Source organism: Dipodomys merriami, unplaced genomic scaffold (genome assembly GCF_024711535.1).
Source record: "Dipodomys merriami isolate MVZ:Mamm:240054 unplaced genomic scaffold, mDipMer1.0.p SCAF_5, whole genome shotgun sequence".
NCBI lineage: Eukaryota > Metazoa > Chordata > Mammalia > Rodentia > Heteromyidae > Dipodomys > Dipodomys merriami.
Window position 1 is genome coordinate 63584412 of NW_027206068.1, and position 20842 is coordinate 63605253.

The following is a 20842-nucleotide window of genomic DNA, read 5'->3' on the forward strand; positions in this document are numbered from 1 at the left end:
ACTGAAATACACATGTGTGTGCCTTTTCATCCAGCAGTGTATCAGAAAATCACTGGAAGCAGTGTATGCTGGGAATGAAGTCTTTTCAAGTCCTATTTTATTTCAACAAAAATTGCCAACTTCATGTGTGATACTTCAGTTTAGTCAGATACTCTGACAAAAGAGAGAAATTTCTATCTCTTTTCAGTAGATGTTCATTAGAAAAATTGGACTAGGCACACAAATTGTGCTAGGGACTATGTATGTACCTGAGACTTAACTTCAAAATTAGATCTGAATAGGGCAGGTGAATATGTAACTTGAAGATTAGATCTAAATAGTGTTATTCTGTCAGTAACTCTTGCAGCAGAGTACGAAGTAATCTCTCTCTGTGTAAACAATAAAACAGAATCATTATGACTTGTGTGAATTTCTATAGAAAATGGCCATTTCCTTCAGATCTCAGAAGAAGATCTATTTGAATTTTTTAATTAAGAAAACAAGGACTTACAGACTAAGCTTAAGGTTTCTCAAATGATTCAAGAAACCTGTTGTTATACATCAGATGATTGTTCCAAATAACCTCACCTTCCCTCTTCTTTGTATTGAAAAAAGTCTATTTCCTACCTTTGCTTTTGGAGCTTTTGCTTTTGTGGATCATTATGACCTTAGGCATAAGCTTGAAACCTGCTTGTGCTGCTAGGTGTGCTTTCTCATGCATGACAATGACAGTGGAGGAGGAGGAGAGACATGTGGAACCATCCGCAAACCGTCAGACCTGCACAGCCTGGATCAGATGCCATCGCTGTATGTGCTTATTGTTACACATCATTGAATTTTTGTAGTTTTCTGCAGCAAACCTTGTTGTGTAAAATAGCAATGTGGGGCTATAAGAATGGTATACAGAGAGATGCTGATAGAAATAGACCACAAATACATTAAAAATAAGAAAATTTACATCTTGATTTAAAAGATTATAGAAAAGAATTAACTATATGGGTAGAAAATGGACTCATCATAGGAAGGAAGAAGACAGGTGATAAAGGTGATAAATACGAAAATGAAAAATACAGTGATTAATCTGATTGATTTTCAAAAGTATTACATTAAAACAATGCTCAGCTAAAAGGCTTCACTTTCCATTGTTTTATGTGGTTAGAGGAACTATTATTATTGGAACTTGTACTTGGAAATAATTGAATGAAGACTTAGAGACAAAGGTGCCAACCAAACTACTATGTTCCCTCTTGCTCTTCATTTGTCTCTTAGCTCTCTTTCTAATCTGGAACATGGATTGACACCTGGAAATTGTCTGAGATGACCTTGAGAATAGATGCTACATCCTAAACTCTTTGATAACATCTAACTTCTTTTTGATTTCTGGATGGGCTGCCTCATTAATAAGAGGAAAGAAATACCTTTGTTGTATTCAGATCAATACTATTTTTAAAAATATAATTAACCTCAATTTAGTTATATAAAGGAACCAAAACTCCAGTACAACAGCATTTACTGAATATTAAACATCCAAAGACAGTAAAGTCAGCAGTGTTGAATAAAGGAATTAGAACTATAGGTTTCTATACCTAGCCAAGAAGACATTGATAAGCATAGCAGCAACAGGGAGTACATTTGTAACTGTGTACATTTACAAACAAGAAATAAATGACTAGTGTTTTTAATTCTAAGAAAAATATTCAAGGATGAACTCTCAGACATAAGTTAAAATTGTAATTTAACAATAAAGTTATAGGTAGCTTAAAAAACTGTGATGACCATACATATTGTTAAATGTGTGTATGTTTTGTGTGTTTGTGTGTATATATATGTATATGTGTATATATGTAAATGGACACATTCTTACACAAGATCAAAACCATAAACTGAAGACTATTGTTGAAAAAGAAAGCTTACATGGTCAAGGAATACTCTTAAAATAAATAACATTTATATACCTATACTAAAATAGTAGAGATTTGGAAATTTGAGTAGGCAAGAAATAAAAAGGAATGCTTTTTTTGTTTAAAGTGAGTCAGAAATTGATTTGTTTTAGACTTCTAATATTTAAAGAAAATACATTTCATTTACTTAGTTGTATTCTAGATATGTATATTTGGAAGTTTCTGTATTATTCAAAGATCAAATTATAGCAAGTACAATATACATGGAATATTTTTCAGCCAAAAGAAGACTGAAGTATTTATAGAAAAATAGGTAGCATTGGAGATTATCAGATTAAGTGAGATAAGCTAAGGTTGGAAAGACAAATACTGTGTTTTCACTCATATGTAAAATCCAAACTTAAGAAAATAATGTGACATGATTGTAAAAAGGAACTATTGAGAGGGGTCCAGAGGGAGGAAATAAGGGGGAAGGAGAGGATGATGAGGAGGCCTGTGGGAATAATTATGATAAAATATGTTTTATATATCTATGAAAATAGCACAATGAAACACACTAAAAACTTACTGAATGGACAGAGAGGAAAGTTAGGAAACAGTGCTATAGATAGCATGGATTTGACCCAGAGACAATATATGCGTGTATGCAAATATCACAGTGAAAAAAACCCCTTTGTATAATACAGGAAAAATGTTTAAAAGAGTAGAATAATCAAATAGAATGACATAAAACATACTTTTTCAAAAGATCGTGTGTTCGTTAGAGTTTGTGATTACAACTAGTGGAAATGAGTCCTGATAACTGAACCAAGAATGGAATTTGTTGAAGCATTATTAGATATTATACAAAATCGATGGGAAATTTGTATAATCAGATTTTCAAACCAGTAGGGGGCCAAGATAATTTAAAAAACTGAGCACACAGTCTTAGACAAACTACAGGATGAGAGTTGTTAGAGTTCCTGACACTGTGGACAACAGCTGGATTTTAAACTCCTTGTAAATGATTCTAGCATTCTGCTTGTTTCCTTTATCTCTTCACAATTCAAATCCTGGGTATATCAGTTTGCTGAGCAGCCCAGGCCAGATCAGGCCTCCTTTAGCTTCCATAAGAGGAAGTGGGGCCCTGATTTTGTTTTGACATGGACAATGAGGATTGAGTCCAAATACATACTGCTCAGATGGTTCACAAAGGAATAAAACACCTAGAACAAATTTCTATTGCAGAACGAAATAAAAGGTATCACATGAATAACAGATTTTTGAAGTACAAATTATATGTCCAGTAGAATTGACAAAAGAAATATACCTGTCTACATGAAACAATAAGAAAAATCGTATATAGAATAAATAAATAAGTAAATACTCTCTGTTCTTAGAACATAAGTATGTGAATTCTAATAATACTATTGTTGAGATTTCTTTTTTCATTGAGATTTTTGAATCTTAGAAGTTTTTCATGGAAGTTCAGATGGAAGAATAAATATAATGAATTATTAAAAAATTGAGAAGTAGGGCTAGGAAGTTGGCTCAGTGGTAGAGTGCTTGCCTCACATGCATGAAGCCTTGGGTTTGATTCCTCAGCAACCACATAAGCAGAAAAACTGGAAGTGGCACTCTAGCTCCAGTGGTAGGGCTCTGGCCTTGATCGGAAGAGCCCAGGCCCAGAGTTCAGGCCCCATGACCAACAACAACAAAAATTAAATATAAAAAAAATGAGAAGTTATGAAGGAAGCTCTTCTTATATTAAAATATATTATAAAGTGACTTTAATCAAAACAGTACCAACATGCAAATAGAAAATTAGATTGCTAGGACTACAGTGAATTCAGAACCCACCCTCAGAATTCATGGGACTTCAACATTCTTAGACAGAGTTCACACCAGTAAGTAGTGGCATGGGAGATGTATTAGTCAATTTTATCATGATTGTATGAAAACACTTGAAAACCAACTTTTAAGGCGAGGAAAGATTTATTTTTATTTTATCTTAGTTCATGGTTTTATTCCATCATGATGGAACAGAGCTGTTCATGACATCCAGGAAACAAAACATATAGACTGGCAAGAGGGTGTATAGTGCCCAAGAATATGCCCTAAAAACCTGGCTGCATTTTCCACAGTTCTCTTACCTCCCAATAGTCTGTTCAGATTTTGAATCCACTATTCACTGTGTCAGAGCCGTCATGACCTCTGAAAATTACCACATATATGTCCAGAGGCATTCTTTACTAATCTAGGTGCTTCTTAATCCTTCCAAGATGACAATTAAGATGAACTATCACAGGAAATGAGGCCAATATGGCTGCTGATTTGAAGAAAATATTTATACTGTTGAAAGGAAGAACTAGGATTCAAAGTTATCCAAAGAATGTTATAGTGTGTGCGACTTTTCTGATTGTGTGTGTGTGTGTGTGTGTGTGTGTGTGTGTGTATGTGTATGTAGGTGTTATGTAGGGGTGGATAGATACTTTTTTTCCTAAAGTATTTAAAAAAACATTTCACCAAAATGATGTTAATGGAGTAAAATAAAATTCTCTGTTTTCAAACCAGAACTTAGACCTATAAAATTACATAAAACCATAGAAAATGAAAACAGAATCGTTTTGAAGTTAATCCTTTTATCGATGCATGCTTCCTGAGTTACTCCTTGTTTTGGCCTTGCTTCTTTGGACATCCTTAGATATCCTTCTGAATCATTTGTTACCTATTTTTAAAGATTTTTTTTTACATATGTCTTTTATTTTTATAATCTTTTAGTACTTTTCTAAAAAAACTGCTCAGATTTAAAATTTTAACTTCACTTAGTTGTCTGTCACTGTGTCTTCACTCTTAGTTATTTGAACATTTGGACATTTGAAATCATGATTCTTTTTTAACTTTTATATCCTCTACACCACTCAGTATTCTTTCTGTTATGTTCAGCCAGATCTTAGGACTGTACAGAATTACTGTACCAGCCATTCCCATTTCATTGTCTACTTAAAAATTTCTTACTAAGGGCATATTATCTCTGTCAGACATTTCTCAGTTCAGTTTGATTTACCTCACTTTTATGAGCATTTGCTCCTTGACAGGCACTGCGCTAGCTGCTCTGATTATAGCGGTGAAGGTTTTAGTTTCTAGATTTACAGCTTAAAGTTCAAACCACCTCTGTCAATCTTTGTTTGACAATAAAATCAGCCAGATGATGTCCAGGTATAAATTTTGGACATGAAACTACTCCTAAGGAAAAGAACAGAAATACACTCTAATTAAAAAGCAAATGTTTAATAAGCTGAAGAGCAAATGTTTAATAAGCTGTCAGCACTTGTAACTTGTTTTATTTTTAAAGAACAGTTTTCATGGGTTGAAACTTTGAAATCAAACATATTTAGAAGCAAATTGGGTTGTTGACTAATGGCCAGAAAGTTCTTAGGGTTAAGGTGGGAGGTAACTCTTGCTTGTCTTACTTGTACTGTTGTTACCATGTTGTCAGTAAATAGCAAAACGGTATCTGCGACCGCACAGTTGGTGGCTTTGGTGACACTGTCTTACACTAGGAGGGATGTAGTCTCACTTGTTATTTTCAACTCTTGACTGTGAGTTTGAGTGGATTTTAAGGAAAAATTTGTAATGATATTACATAAAAAGAAAAAAATTCCTATCAATATTTCTTCCAAAGTTAATCAGCCAGAGCATTTGAATTAATCACAAACTTCAAAACAAGAATCTTTTAATTTTATTTTCTTCTAAAACACTTTGAGAGATTTAAAGGTCTTTTAAGGAGTCAATAAACACCTTTCCTGGGGGGAGAGAGGAGTATGGGAAGGGATGGGAAGGGGAAACAAGGAGGAGGCTACAATGCTTGATAAGAAATGTATTCGCTATCTTGCCCACGTAATTGTAACTCCTCTTTACGGAATTCTCACAATTAAAAAAAAATAAACACTTTTCCAACTTTATCTCTGATATATGGGGAGAAAAGGCCTTTTTCTCTCTTCCAGGTTGAAATCTAAGGTGCAGAGTACTTCAGTGTGATACTTGGTCACACCACCTAGCTCTCCTGCCTGTGGTCACTAAATGAGTGGGGTTCCCCCTTTCTCTCTTGACTTTTAAAGCCAAGTCCTCCATAAGAGAGAAGGAAAAAAAAAAAGAAAGAAAATCATTTCCAAAGTTACTTGCCTTTGGGTTAGTGTTCACAAAGGAGAAAATTGAGGCCTGAGGGAAAAAATTTTAGAGAGAGAAAGATGACTCTATGAAAATAGTTTTGCAGTAAATTGACTTTCTAAAAGTTTATTGGAGTTTGAGGACCCTTCTGGCTCTGATTATAAAGTCGGGAGGTTATGTTTTTCAAAGTTGAAATGGCAAGTCATTTATCACCCTATGTTTAACTGAAATAGATTTTTTGGTTAGAGATGAGAAAATAATAGCAGGTTTTAATCTATTGTGAATCATGTGCACATCTGTGTGCATAGAGATGTTCACCATTATAGGTTCTCATCAATGCACACACAGGTACTAACTGTACTGCTTTATTATTAGGCAATACCCTAACCTGCATTTATTATAGGCAATACCCAAACCTGCATTTTCTTAATTGATATCTTCATTTATCCTGCTTTATAAATAGCTTCTTTGTTATTTAACTATTTATAAAAGATTACACCTTATTCATACATTTCCTGTCATTTAAAGTGGAAATTATTTTTTTCTTACCAGCAGCACTATATACCTCAGTGATAATACTGTTTCTCTCTGGGCTTGTATATCCAAAGAATAAATAGCAGGTAACAGCTGGTTTTCCAATGTTGGTTAAAACAATAGTGGCTAAAAAAAGTAGTTGAGGATAGCAAGTTTAGAAGGCAAGTGTCGTGCACATACTGGAGGATGAGATTTGTGACTTGTAGAAAGTGACATGCTGAGATCCTGTCTTAAATACTTGCAGGTCCCGGCGGAGAGCTAACACACAACAGTAGTCATAAAAGATGAAAGAACAGATAAATCTGTGATCAAACAGATTTTTATAGAATATATACACTATTGCAAAGCCATTGGATGTGAAGACTGTTGGATTTGCATAAGATAGCTTAGGCAATTTGAGACTTGAAGCTTTATGTTGGTGGCAAAGAGTTATTGGAAATAACTCAGCTTTAAAATTCCTGATAATTACCATTTCTGTTACTTGTATATCTTATTCTTCACCCGAGTTTCAGATTAACTTGGGAGTGACTGTAAGTACTAGAATTGTGTTGTTTAGTTTAGCTCATATCTTGGTTGTTCTTGAGTTCTCAGCACTGAGCACCATCCACTCATAGACATCAGGAATTGACTCATCCTCCTTTTAATCATCATAATTATCCTCAAGGTCTGGGACAGTGGATCACACTTATTAATACCCAACAAAAGTAATACTGCCTTAAGGGATAATTTCATTTTAACAAAGCATATTTTTTTCAGGGTTTCTGAAAGTAGTTTTTAAAATTAATTAAAAATATATACACTGCTGGTGTAGTTTAGTGGTATAGCCCTTGCCTAACAAGAAGTTTGATTCCCAGCACTGCACAGAGTAAAATAAATAAAATAAAATACATGCATAACTAGTACTTTTATTCCAAAAAAGGCTGTTGGAGGTAGGGTGGGTAATTTACTGTGAGTGAACATACAGATATTCATTATATTTTTGCTATTACTTTATCTTTTTTTATTCTCTTATTCCTGCCCTGCCCTGTCAAAACAAACAAACAAACACTTTGAAAATCTGTGCCATAGTCATTCATTACTACTAATGGCCTTTGGGACTAAATAAGCGCTATGTATTGCATTGTATAAGCTTTTCTGTGGTATATGAAGTGTGGCTAGATGATTTTGTGTGTGTGTGTGTGTGTGTGTGTATGTGTGTGTGTGTGTTAATATGTGTTTGTGTGCTAATCCTGGGTGGGGATTGAACTCAGGGCCTGAATCCTATGCCTGATATTTTTTGCTCAAGGCTAACTCTCTATCACCTGACCCACAGCTCAACTACAGGCCTTTTTTTTTTTTTTTTTTTTTGACACTTAGAGATAAGAATCTCACAGGCTTTCTTGCCTAGACTGGCTTCCAATCATGATTCCTGAGTTGCTAGGATTACAAGTATGAACCACTGGTTCGTAGTCAGATGATTGTGGGTTTTTATTTTTTTGCTGTGTCTGTCCTAGGGCTTGAATGCAGGGCTTGGGTGCTTGCTGTGCTTGAGCTTCTTTTGCTCAAGGCTAGTGCTCTACTAGTTGAGCAACAGCTGCACTTCTTACTTATACTGTGTAGTTTATTGGACATAACAGTCTCAAAGATTTTCCTTCCTGGGCAGGCTTTGAACTCTGATTCTCAGATCTCAGCCTCCTGAGTAGCTGGGATTACAGGCATGAGCTACCAGCCCTCAGCAATGATTCTGTTTTTTAGAAGCAGGGTGGGATATTATTTGTCTTAGTGTTGCCTTAATTTTTGTACTCAGCATGTGCGTTCATAAATTAATAATTTACTTTGAAAGTTAACTTGTAAACTTTGTGTCACTTAAAATCAATGTATTTATTTTGACAACTTTAAATCATTAAGAAGAGAGGTTAGCTTATTTTTGTGGGGAAAGGTATTAAATACTAAATAAACTTGTGTGAGATTCTTTAAGTCAGCCTTTATTGGGGTTTTCAATTTGTTGAAATTTATAAACTTCTTTTAGAAAAAAGCTAAGATTTGTGAATTCCTCAACTATGCAAAAAACTCTTAAAACACAAGCTTGAAAGAGGAATAAGTACTGTTAAACCACCAGGCACTAATGGCTCATGCCTGTAATCCTAGCTACTCAGGAGCCTGTGAACTGGAGGATCAAGATTTGAACAGACAAGACAGAAAAGTCAGAGAAATTCCATCTCCAGTTAACTAGAAAAGCTGGGCTACAGCAGAAGGACAGCAGCTATGAGCAAGCAAGTCCATGAAGGAGCAAGCAAGCCCAGCAAGCCCCTGAGTTCAGGCACCCAGTATCTATGAAAGAACAAAACAACAACCACCCAAATCCCCCAAAGTACTATTAAGCCGGGTGCTGGTGGCTCAGAGATGCAATCTTAACTATTCAGGAGGCTGATATCTGAGGACTGCCGTTAGAAATTAGCTTGGGAGGACAGTCCATGAAACTCTTATCTCCAGTTAACCAAAAAGCCAGAAGTGGAGCTGTGGCGCTGTGGCTCATTGGCAGAGTGCTAGCCTTGAAAAAAAAGAGCTTAGGGATAGTGCCCAGGAGTTCAAGCCCCAGGACCAACACACACACACACACACAGACACACACACACAGACACACACACACAGACACAGACACACAGACACACACACACAGACACACAGACACACACACACAGACACAGACACACAGACACAGACACACACACACACACACACACACACACACACACACACCCCCGAAGTACTAATAAACCTCTGCTTAGTTATCATGATATGATTTGTATTGCTTTTTTTTTTTGGTAGCAGAATAGTAAGGGACAATAAGGAGTAAGGTGCAATAACTTGGCCTAATTGCATTATTAGGTAGTAATCCACAGGATCTTGGTTGTCCTTATGTGTTAAGCGTAGTATTGGAATGAAAAGAGAAAGTAATTTAAACACTTCATAATCTCAGAATACATTTTTACACTGTTAGCTGTTAGCTGTGACAAATACCATTTTGCTAGAAATATGCTTGGGAATTGTTAAAACTCACTGTGTAGAGGGCTCATGAGGAAAGAAAAGTGGGAAGGGTTGGCACTGATTGGACTTCAGTTGGTTTTGGGTGAACTAGTAACTTGCTTCTTTTTTAAAATTTATTTTTAATTTATTTAATTTATTTTTTATTGTGAAAATACAGAGGGGTTACAATTACATGGGCAAGATAATGAGTACATTTCTTATAAAGCATTGTAGCCTCCTCCTTTGTTTCCCCTTTCCATCCCATCCTTCCCCTCCCCCCACCTAATCCTCCTCCCCTGCCCACCAAAGTTGTAAAGGATTTGTACATCTCATTGTTGCAATGGGTCCACCTGTATCCCCATTTAAACGATTTGTTTTTTCCCTTCCCCTCCACAAATTATAACAACATCAAATACAGTGAAAGCTGGGGTTATACCATTGGGGGGGGACATACAAAGCAACAAAGAAATAATCTTATAAATGTGTTAGAAACAATTGCATGAAAGAAAAAAAAAACATTTGAATACATACCTTAGGGTTCATTTCCCTAACATCGACTTATCTGACCTTTTCTGCTTGTCTCAGACATATACTAGTTATTGCAAATAAGGGAAACCATGGGACCTATGTTTCTTTGGGCCTGGCTTACTTCACTTAATATAATTTTTTCCAAGCCTTTCCATTTCCTAACAAATGGGGCAATGTCATTCTTTCTGATGGAGTCATAGAATTCCATTGTGTATATATACCATATTTTCTTGATCCATTCATCTACTGAGGGGCATTGCAGGATGAAAAAGGAGAAACCCTAGGTCTCCTTGGCACAGGCCGAAATTTTCTTAATAGAGACCCAGAAACACAACAAATCAGAGAAAGGTTGGACAAATGGGACTGTATGAAATTGCAGACCTTTTGCATGGCAGAGGACATAGCTAGCAAGATGAATAGAAAGACCACGGATTGGGAGATCTTCACTAGCCATATAAATGGACAAGAGTCTCATATCTAAAATATACCTGGAACTCAAAAATTAAATCCCCTAACAACAAATCTTCAAAGAAACAACTGCCCAATAAATAAGTGGGCTAAAGACTTAAAGACAAACTTCTCTGAAGAGGAAAGAAGGATGGCCAATAGACACATGAAGAAATGCTCAACCTCTCTAGCCATAGAAGAAATGCAAATCAAAACAACATTGAGATACCACCTCACCCCAGTTAGAATGGCTATAATCAAGAACTCTAATAACAACAGATGCTGGAGGGGATGTGGACAGAAGGGAACCTTACTGCATTGTTGGTGAGAGTGTAAACTTGTTCAACCACTTTGGAAAGCAGTATGGAGGTTCCTCAAAAGACTCCACATAGAGCTCCCCTATGACCCAGCAATCCCACTTTTGGGCATTTACCCAAATGGTCACAAATAAGACCACACTAAAGCTGCCAGCAAGACTATGTTTATTGTAGCCTTATTTACCATAGCTAAGATATGTAACTTGCTTCTTGTCTCTGCAGTTCCCATGTGAAAGATGTCTCTCCTGGTCCTCTGATGGATGTTACAAATCTTCCTACTCCACGCAAATTCCTTGACGCCACTCAGTTTTCTGCTGCTGGGAACTCCACTGGTGAGATATGTGTGTGTGTGTGTGTGTGTGTGTGTGTGTGTGTGTGTGTGTGTGTGTGTGTGTGTGTGTGTGTGTGTGTGTGTGTGTGTGTGTGTGTGTGTGTGTGTGTGTGTGTGTGTGTGTGTGTGTGTGTGTGTGTGTGTGTGTGTGTGTGTGTGTTGGTCATGGGGCTTGAACTCTGGACCTGGGTGCTGTCCCTGTGCTCTTCAGCTCCACTGAAGGCAGCGCTCTACCACTTGAGCCACAGCACCAGTTTTCTGGTGGTTTATTGGAGATAAGAGTCTTATGGACTTTTCTGCCAGGGCTGGCTTTGAACTGTGATCCTCAGATTTCAGCCTCCTGAGTAGCTAAGATTACAGGCATAAGCCACTGGTGCCTGGCTCAACTAGTGAGTTTTTATGCTTTAGCCACTAAACTTTTTATATGCTGCAAATCCAACTTGAAAACCTGTGGGGCTGGAGCTGGGACAGGGAAAGTCTGAGCTAAGTGCCTTGGACCCCGATGAGTCCTTTGTAACCCTCATAGGAAATAAGATATAAAACCATAGGTGGGCCTGTTGCATTATCTAGGTTGAAAACTGGCTGCTAGTCTCAGTGTGTCTGCACATTCCAGTGCTGAACGTGTTTTATTACACCAGCACCATTTAGTTTCCTCAAGTTGCACTTGAGTGCTTTTTGGAAGAGCCTGTAAGTTTTGCTGTAATCTCTCATGCTCTTATTGATACTGGATGGCAGGATTTTATGGCATGGAAACAGTAGAATTGAGGGCAAACCTTGTATTTGTGAACAAAGGTAAGCAAGTCTCCTTTCTTGTAACTTTAGCTCCAACCAGTCAACTTGAGCCAAAAGGAGTTAGCATTGACCTGAGGAACTAGGTTACACTCAAGAATGAGGAAAGCAGCAAGCTTTTATTGATTTATTTGGGGTTTGCTAAATTGGGTAACTGCCCGTTGGTCTTGGGTACACTATTAGAAAGATGTTTTCGTTCCTGTGTGCAAGCTTTCTGGCCTTGAAGTTTGCTGGCTAGCAGGCAGAGACTTAATCCAGGAACTGAGTTCCTTATGTTTCCAGCATCATCATCATGGGGCATTCGTTCTGCTCTTAGTGAAACACATAATTTATAAGGCTCAAAAGAACTTTCATTGCTTAAGCTGCTGAAAAAAGTACAGCAGTGAGGTAGAAGAAACACACCCCAGCTTGACCATGCCGGAGCCAAGTTAACACAAAATTATCAACATGTCTACATGCAAAGCCGGGTAGGGTCTGAAGGAGAAGTTGAGGCAGCAAAAGGGATAGATATAGTCTGAAGACCCAGATGTCAAACTTTTTGTCCCATTTTAGTCACTCTGGAGAGATTTATAGGCTAGGAAAAATCAAGGTGTTTTTGTTGTTGTTTTGTTTTGTTTTGAAGCAAAAGCAGCTTTTAAGTTTTATAAAGTAACCTGGGCAATTCATATTATGCTGGAGATCTTATCTGCAAAGGGGCTGTAGGACTTGTTTAGGTCTCTGTCTCATGTTTTAGCAATTCTTTCTTGTTTTGTTGGTAATTTTTGTATCCATCTTGAATCCCACAGGTTTTAATTTGAATAACAGGTACTGAGTAATCTGTTATCATTCTGACCTTGGGGCCTAACCTGGTGTTTGATGGCAAAGCTGTTGAAAGCATATTTTTTGATGGGTAACAGCTTAAGGACCCAGAGTTTATTTGCCTTTTATTCCCTTGTGGTAGGGTTTTTTGTTTTTTGTTTCTTTGTCAGTCATGAGGCTTGAACTCTGGGCCTGAGCGCTGTCTTTGCACTCTTCAGCTCAAAGCTAGTCAAGGCTAGTGCTCTACCCCTTGAGCTACAGCACCATTTCCGGTTTTTATTGGAGATAAGAGTTTCATGGACTTTCCTGCTCGGGCTGGATTTGAACCGTAATCCTCAGATCTCAGCCTCCTGAGTAGCTAGGATTATAGGCGTGAGCCACCAGTGCCCGGCTTTTGTGGCATGTTTTGCCTGTCTCACTATGGGCTTTTGTGCAGTTGTTTAATGTATTACATTTTACATCTGGTCCTTGAGAGTGAGTGTGGTTCCTGTCCTAGGACCTCATTCAGTTTTTTGCTTCTGGTGGCCTCATACTTGCCAAATGTATCTGCATACCTATATGCTCACACATAATACATTTTAATCCACAGATTAATAGTTTCTTTTTGGGGGTGACAGTATCATGTTGAATAACATAAAGGAAAGCCATTTTGATCTGGTACAACTTCTTTGATTTTGGATGTGAAGAATTAGGGGAGTGGCTCACACATGACCTTTTTGCAGAACACAGCTTGCTTGAGTTCAAAAAGCTTCTGGGCCTCTGTGGAGGGTTTCTGCCTTGCATCTTTGGGATGGGGAGAAGAACATCTAATATCTTCTACCAGGCTTTTCAGGTGCCTGCATTGCAGCCAAACTATTCAATGTCTTAAAAAAAGTAAAAAGCAGTATTGTCTGTTATTGCCTTTCAGGTAAAAATTAGTTCTTGTAGCTCTTATTAATTTTGTGAATCTACACAACTTGAAATAATGTAAAACTAGAATAGATAGAAACATAATTTAAATTCAATAAATATATTTTTGCAAGTAATTGAAAGTGTTTCTTTTGAGAACTTAATATGGTTATTTTTGGGGCATATTTCATTATCCTTAAAATGTCATTTAATTAAATTATTTTAGGATTATTTAGACTTAGAGTCTTAACATTTATTAGTTTTACTGTAGAAAAACATAGGAATTGCTTAATAATAAGGTTTTGTTAGTTTGCTTAGTTATTAATTTTGAAAAATCCTAGACATTTAAGATACTTTATACTATGGTGGTTTTAAAATCCAAGCCTTATACTGAAATTTGGAAAGGTTTTGTTTTTTCATTTTGTTAGTTTTCATTAAAAATTTGACATTATTTGAACTGTTATAGAATCTAAAATTATTACAAAATATATGTATATATCTTTAAAAATTAATTTTATTTATTTTTCTTTATGTGGTACTAAGGAATCAAACGCAGGGCCTTGTACATGCTAGGCAAACCCATATGTATGCTTAAATTTTTTTTTTTATTATAAAGATACTTAGTTACATGAGTAAGGTACTGAGTACATTTCCTATCGAGCCTTGTTACCCCCTCCTTTGTTTTTCCTCTACCATCCCTTCCCTTCCCACCTCCCCATCTCCCCCCATGCGCGTTCCCCCCCCCCCCCGCACCCCCCCACCCCTGCCCGCAAGTTGTAATGTTTGTTACCAACATAGTATTTTGTACATCTCATTGGGTCAACCTATATCCTTATTTCAACATTTTGTTATTTCCCTACCCCTCCCCAAATTAGAAAAATGTATATACAAGATACAGGGCACCAGAATCACATACATGAAAACAGGGGTTATACCATGGGAGAAAAACATTAAAAAAAATCACATAGTACATTAAAAACAACAGACACAAAGAAAAAGCCTCTTGTTTTCCTATCTTGGAGTTCATTTTGCTTAACATCATCTTATATGGTCACCAAATGTATACTTTTGATTTGTATTTTACCTCTCTACCTTTTTTAGAAATTACAGCTGTTGGGAAGGTGGCTCAGTGGTAGAGCGCTTGCCTTGCATGCATGAGGCCCTGGATTCAATTCCTCAGCACCACATAAGCAAAAAGAAAAAAGCCGGAAGTGGTGCTGTGGCTCAAGTGGTAGAGCGCTAGCCTTGAGCTGAAGAGCTGAGGGACAGTGCCCAGGTCAAGAGTTCCGGCCCCACGACTGGACCCCCCCCCAAAAAAAAAAAAAAAAAAAGAAATTACAGCTGCTACATCTTGACATTTTTGTAGTGAGCCATTATTATTCCTTACCCTGGGTATATTAATTTATGTAAATATTACTAAGTCAGTGCCCAAGTAAAATGAAAGTAGTTTGTGAAGCAGTGCTAGGTTAGGCTTCAGAAGTGAATGTACTGCATTAATACCAAATAAGCTGAAAAAGTTCAGTTATGGCAAATGCAGATAGAATTAATTTTGCTTCATTTATTATTTTTATTAACATAATCTTTGCTTTTTGATGGGTCCATTTTTTTCAGATTGAAGTTAGCAGTGATCACTAGGGGAGTTCTGGTGACACAATTGACTTCAGCATTATTAGGAATATTTTTTTTTAAATTTTATTTTGTTGTAAAGATGCTGTACAGAGGGGTTACAGTTACATGAGTAAGGTAATGAGTACATTTGTCGAGCATTGTTAACCTCTCCTATTAGGAGTAATTGTTGAAGAACTTCAGTTCTTCCAGGACCATTTGAAAACTATTTTTAAAGCTATATACAAATCTTTCTGTTTGATGAAAGACTGGAGACTTGATTCCATGCTTTTTCTGTGATTGAATTAAACAAAGGTAGTTAAAATATTATTGATTAAAATCATTTATAGCAGAGCTTGAGATGTGTTTAATATAGGAAGATATGTGTTTAAGGTGTGCGGTAACATCTTAATGCTTTTCATGAATTAACTCAGTCTGCCAGCAGACTACAAGATGGGTTTATTAATAGCTCCATGTGACAGATGAGAAACTGAGGTACAGGGAGGCTAATAATTGACTTAAGTCTACAACTGATGAGGAGCAGAAATGTGATTTCCACTCTGGAGCTGGTTTTCAGATTGTGTTTTTTGAATCAGTTTGTTTTGCTGAAAATAAGCTAGGTATGCTATGTGTTAGTTTTCCAACCATTCACATATAGTGGTTTAAGCAACACAAATTTTTTATCTTACTGTTTTGTAGGTTGGATTAGGCCAAAATCAAGGTATGGGTAAAGCTGTGTTCCTTTCTTGAGAAAGATGCCACTTTGCTGGTTCATGACTACTTTCTAACCCAGCAAGGGTGGGTGACATACATGTCATGTTGCATCTCTCTGACTCACTTCTATGCCTCCTAATTTCTTTTAAAAGGACTACTGTGATGAGATTGAGCAGGAAAATTCATGCTGATCTCTTTACCTCCAAGTCTTTATCCTTAATCACATCTGCAAGGTCTCTCTTCCATGGATGGTGACCTATTCTTGGACTTTGAGGTTTAGGAAATACTTGGAGGAACTACTGTGGCACTATTGATTAGCAGACTTAGCTTGTTTTTGAAGCCAATGTGTGAAAAATTTGACTTTCTTGAAAAAATGTAGTGTAACTTTTTAGTCATGCGTTCTATGACTGTATTAATCTAAGTCACATTATTAAAGGGGGTTGCACAAATGAGGAAGATGTAAATCATGTAAAGACTGCATAAAACATTGCTAAATACATATAAAAGCATAGGGCTGATGAAAAATATTACAGTACAGTGCAGAAATTTTGTCTTACTCCTAGTAAAGAACAGTAAATCTTAAGAGTCTGTGTGTGGAGAGCTGAAAGTCAGTCTAGAAAGTAATAGACATTTTCAGCAGGGAATTTAACATAGCCTCTCAAACCTTCCCCTCATCTTGTGAAACAGTAGGATTGAGGGTGTAATCCATTAAAATAGACACTTTTATAGAATAAATTCCAATAGGGAATCTCTAGGTGGAACAGATTTCCCATTGGGGTGCTGTAAATTAAGGTTGGAGGTAATTCCTGAAAACTTGCATGTTATTATTAATTAAATGAGAATTTTGATTGCTTTTGGATGAGTCATTTTTCAGATATTGTAATTAGAGTTACAGGTGTGAATGATTTCTCTGTGAGAGATTTTCCTATCATAGTTCCTAAGTGATCATTTACAAAATATATCTTATTATTTAATGGAGACAGCGGTCCTATGAGGTAATTAGGGTAGATGCTATTGACAGTAATATTGTGATATATTTGTGTTTAAAAAATTGTATTATTAAGTAGCTGTACAAAGGGGTTGCAATTCCATAAGTAAGGTTATAAGTAAAATGCTTCTTGGTCAGTGTCCTTCCTTTTTTCTCTCCCTTTTCCTCCTCCTGTCTCTGCCCTCAGATTGTATAGTTTATTTTTACATGATGCACTTTGAATATAATGACTTCATTAGCTTACCCTTTTTACCTCAACTTCAGTGCCTTCCTTTTGCCCAAACCCCCAAACTTACTTCTATTTTCTGTAATAGCCTTTAAAGAATTCTTTGCAGTGAACCTTAGGAAGTAGATACTTTTACAATGACAATTATAAAATTTCAAAGAAGTTAAAGAAGACAGCAGAAGTTGGAAAAAATCTCACATATTTCTAATTTGATGGAATTAATATTGGGAAAATGACCACACTGCCAAAGGCAATGTTCAAATGTAATTCAATACCCACCAAAATCCCAATGTCATTTTCAGACAAAACAGTCCTTAAATTATAAGAACTGACGTACAGGGAGGAGTCCCTCAGCACAGAACAATAAGCTGGGTCCAGGTCCCAAGCTGGAACGAGACCCTGGAGGTCAGGTGGCCATTTTGGTTTTGCTTCTCACTAGGGGTCAGAACAGTGTGCTATATCTATTTTATAATAGCTTTTATAATTTTTAATTGTTATTATTATTTTTAAATAAAGGTAGGGGCTTCAGGATCTTCCTTCTAAGCACTTCTTATATACTACTTCGTAATAAAATTAATTTCTTTTTTCCTTTTTTTTTTTTTTTTTTTACTATTACCATGGTTTGAACTTAGGGCCTCACGTGCTTACTAAGTGTACTTGTTTGGCTGAGTACCACTAGGGTGTCTCCATTGTAAATTCTTGCTTGTGTCTTTTAAAATTTTTTATTTTATTGTAAGGGTGATGTACAGAAGGGTTACAGTTACATAAGTAAGGGAATGAATACATTTCTTGTTGAACAGTGTTACTCCCTCCCTTGTTTTTTTCCCACTTTCCCTCTCCCCTACTCCCTTTCCCCCCAAGTTGTAAAGTTCATTTCCAATAGAGGGTCTTGTTAGTATTGCTGTTTGTCCTTTGTCACAACATTTTGTGATTCCCCTTCCATTCCCCTAATCAGATAAATGTATATACAGGGCACAGTGAACCAAAATCAAAAGCAGGAACAACAGGGGATAAACCAAAGGAGGAAAAAAGAAAGAAAAAAGAAATAATTTCACACAGTACATTTAAAAAAAACACTCTTGTTTTCATACCTTGAAGTTCATTTCAATTAGCATCATTTTATGTGTTCATATGTACATAGCTTTTGAGCTATTGTGACCCTCTGCTAGGACTATCCTAGACATTTATTAATTTTTATAAATGAGGGAAACCATGGAACTTATGTTTTCTTGGTTCTTAATATGATTTTTTTCCAAGTCTTTCCTTATGACTGGGGCAATGTTATTCTTTCTGATTGGAAGCACAGAATTCCATTGTGTATATATCCCATGTTTTCTTGATCCATTCATCTATTGAGGGGCATCTGGGTTGGTTCCATATCTTACCTATAGTAAATAATGCTGCAATGAACATAGTTGTGCTGGGTCGTTTTAGTGTGGCCTTGTTTGTGGTTATTTGGGTAAATGCCCAGGAGTGGGATTGCTGGATCATAGGGGAGATCTGTGTTTAGTCTTTTGAGGATCCTCCATACTGCTTTCCATAGTGGTTGAACAAATAAATTCACATTCCCAAGAACAGTGTAGTAGCATTTCCTTTTGGCCACATCCCCGCCAGCATCTGTTATTATTTGTGTTCTTGATAATGGCCATTCTAACTGGGGTGAGGTGGAATGTAGTTTTAATTTGCATTTCTTTTATAACTACATATGTTGAACATTTCCTCATGTGCCTATTGGCCATTCTTATTTCTTCTTTGGGGAAGTCTCTCTTTAAGTCTTTAGTCCATTTATTAATGGGGTGGTTGTTTCTTTGAGGATTTGTTATGAGCTCTAAGTATATTTTTGATGAGACCCTTGTCTGTTATACAGCTAGTGAGGATCTTCTCCCAATCTGTGGGCTATTTATTTTCTTGCTAGCTCTGTCCTTTGTGATGCAGAAGCTCAACAGTTTAATGCAATTCCGTTTGTCCAACCTTTCTTTGATTTGTTGTGTTTCTGGATCTTTATTTAGGAAGTTTTGACCTGTGCCAAGGAGCCCTAGTGTATTCTCTATATCTTCCTGTAATAATTTCAGGGTATCTGCTCTTACCTTGAGGTCTTTAATCCATTCTAGTGCAGGATGATGTATAAAAATCTAACTTTAGCTTTCTACATGTATTTGACCAATTTTGCTAGCACGGTTTCTTCCATCTGTTGATTTTGGCTTCCTCATCAAAGATTGGGTGGCTATAGGTCTGTGGAATTATTTCTGGGTTTTCAGTGTTATTCCGTTGGTTTTCAGTCTTGTTCATGTGCCAGTACCAACCTTTTTATTTTATTTTATTTTTATAACTATGGCTTTATAATAGAGTTTGAAATTTGGTATTGATGTTTCTCCAGCACTGTTTTTCCTGCTAAGGATTATTTTAGTTATTTGGGGTCTACTATTATTCCATATGAATTTTTGGATTGCTTCTATTTCATTAAAAAATGTTATTGGGATATTGATAGGTATTGCACTGAATTTGTAGATAGCTTTTGGCAGTATTGCCATTTTCATGATGTTATTCCTCCTAATCCAGCAGCATGGGAGATTTTTTTTCACTTCCTTAACTCTTCTTTAATTTCCTTTTTCAGGTTTTTAAAGTTTTCATCATAGAGGTCCTTCACCTCTTTGGTGAAGTTAATTCCTAGATATTTTGTTTATTTATTTTCTTTTTTTGAGGATATTGCAAAAAGAGTTGCTTTTGATTTCAGGCCCACTCTTCTCATTGTTGGCATACAGAAAAGCTACTGATTTTTGTGGGTTAATTTTATGCCCTGCTACTTTGCCAAAGTTTTGGATCAGCTCAAGTAACTTGGGAGATGAGTCTATGGGGTTCTTTAAATATAGGACCACATGCATCTGCAAAGTGGGAGAGTTTTACTTTTTTCCCTATTTGGATCCCCTTTATGTTTGTCTCTTGCCTTAAAGCTCTGGCTAGGAATTCCAACACTATATTGAAGAGGAGTGAAGAGAGTTGATACCCTTGTCTCATTCTTGATTTTAGAGGGAATAGTTTTAACTTTTCACCATTAAGTATAATGCTAGCTGTAGGTTTGTCATATACAGCCTTTATTATATTGAGGAATGTTCCTTGGATTTCTAGTTTCTCCAAAGCTTTCATCATAAAGAAGTGTTGGATCTTGTCAAATGCTTTTTCTACATCTATTGAGATGATCATGTGGTTCTTGCCCTTGCTCTTACTGATGTGTTGAGTTACATTAATTGATTTGCATATATTGAACCAGCTTTGCATCCCTGGAATTAATCCTGTTTGTCATGTATGAGTTTTTTGATTATTTGTTGAAGTTGGCTGGCCAGAATTTTATTGAGTAGTTTTGTATCGATGTTTATTAAAGAAATGGGATCTATAGTTCTCTTTCTTTGATGGGTACCTATCAGGTTTTGGAATGAGGGTTATGCTGGCCTCAAAGAATGAGTTTGGTAGTGATCTTTCCTTTTCAATTTCACTGAAGAGTTTGAGGAGTATTGGAGTGAGTTCTCCTTTGAGGCCTTGTAGAATTCTGCTGTGAACCTGTCTGGTCCTGGGCTTTTATTGCCATTTCTATTTCAATACTTGATAGGTCTACTTACTTGGTTTAAATAATCTTGGTTTAGTTTT

The 20842-nt window shown here is 36.4% G+C and overlaps 1 protein-coding gene across 1 annotated transcript in view; it reads left to right on the forward strand.

Moving 5' to 3' along the window:
* Exoc4 (exocyst complex component 4) overlaps window positions 1-20842 on the forward strand; it is a 689440-nt gene that overhangs the window by 55359 nt on the left and 613239 nt on the right. The window contains exon 5 of the mRNA XM_069996791.1: window positions 11084-11193. Coding sequence (XP_069852892.1) covers window positions 11084-11193 — 110 coding nt within the window. The remainder of the gene's footprint in view (window positions 1-11083; window positions 11194-20842) is intronic.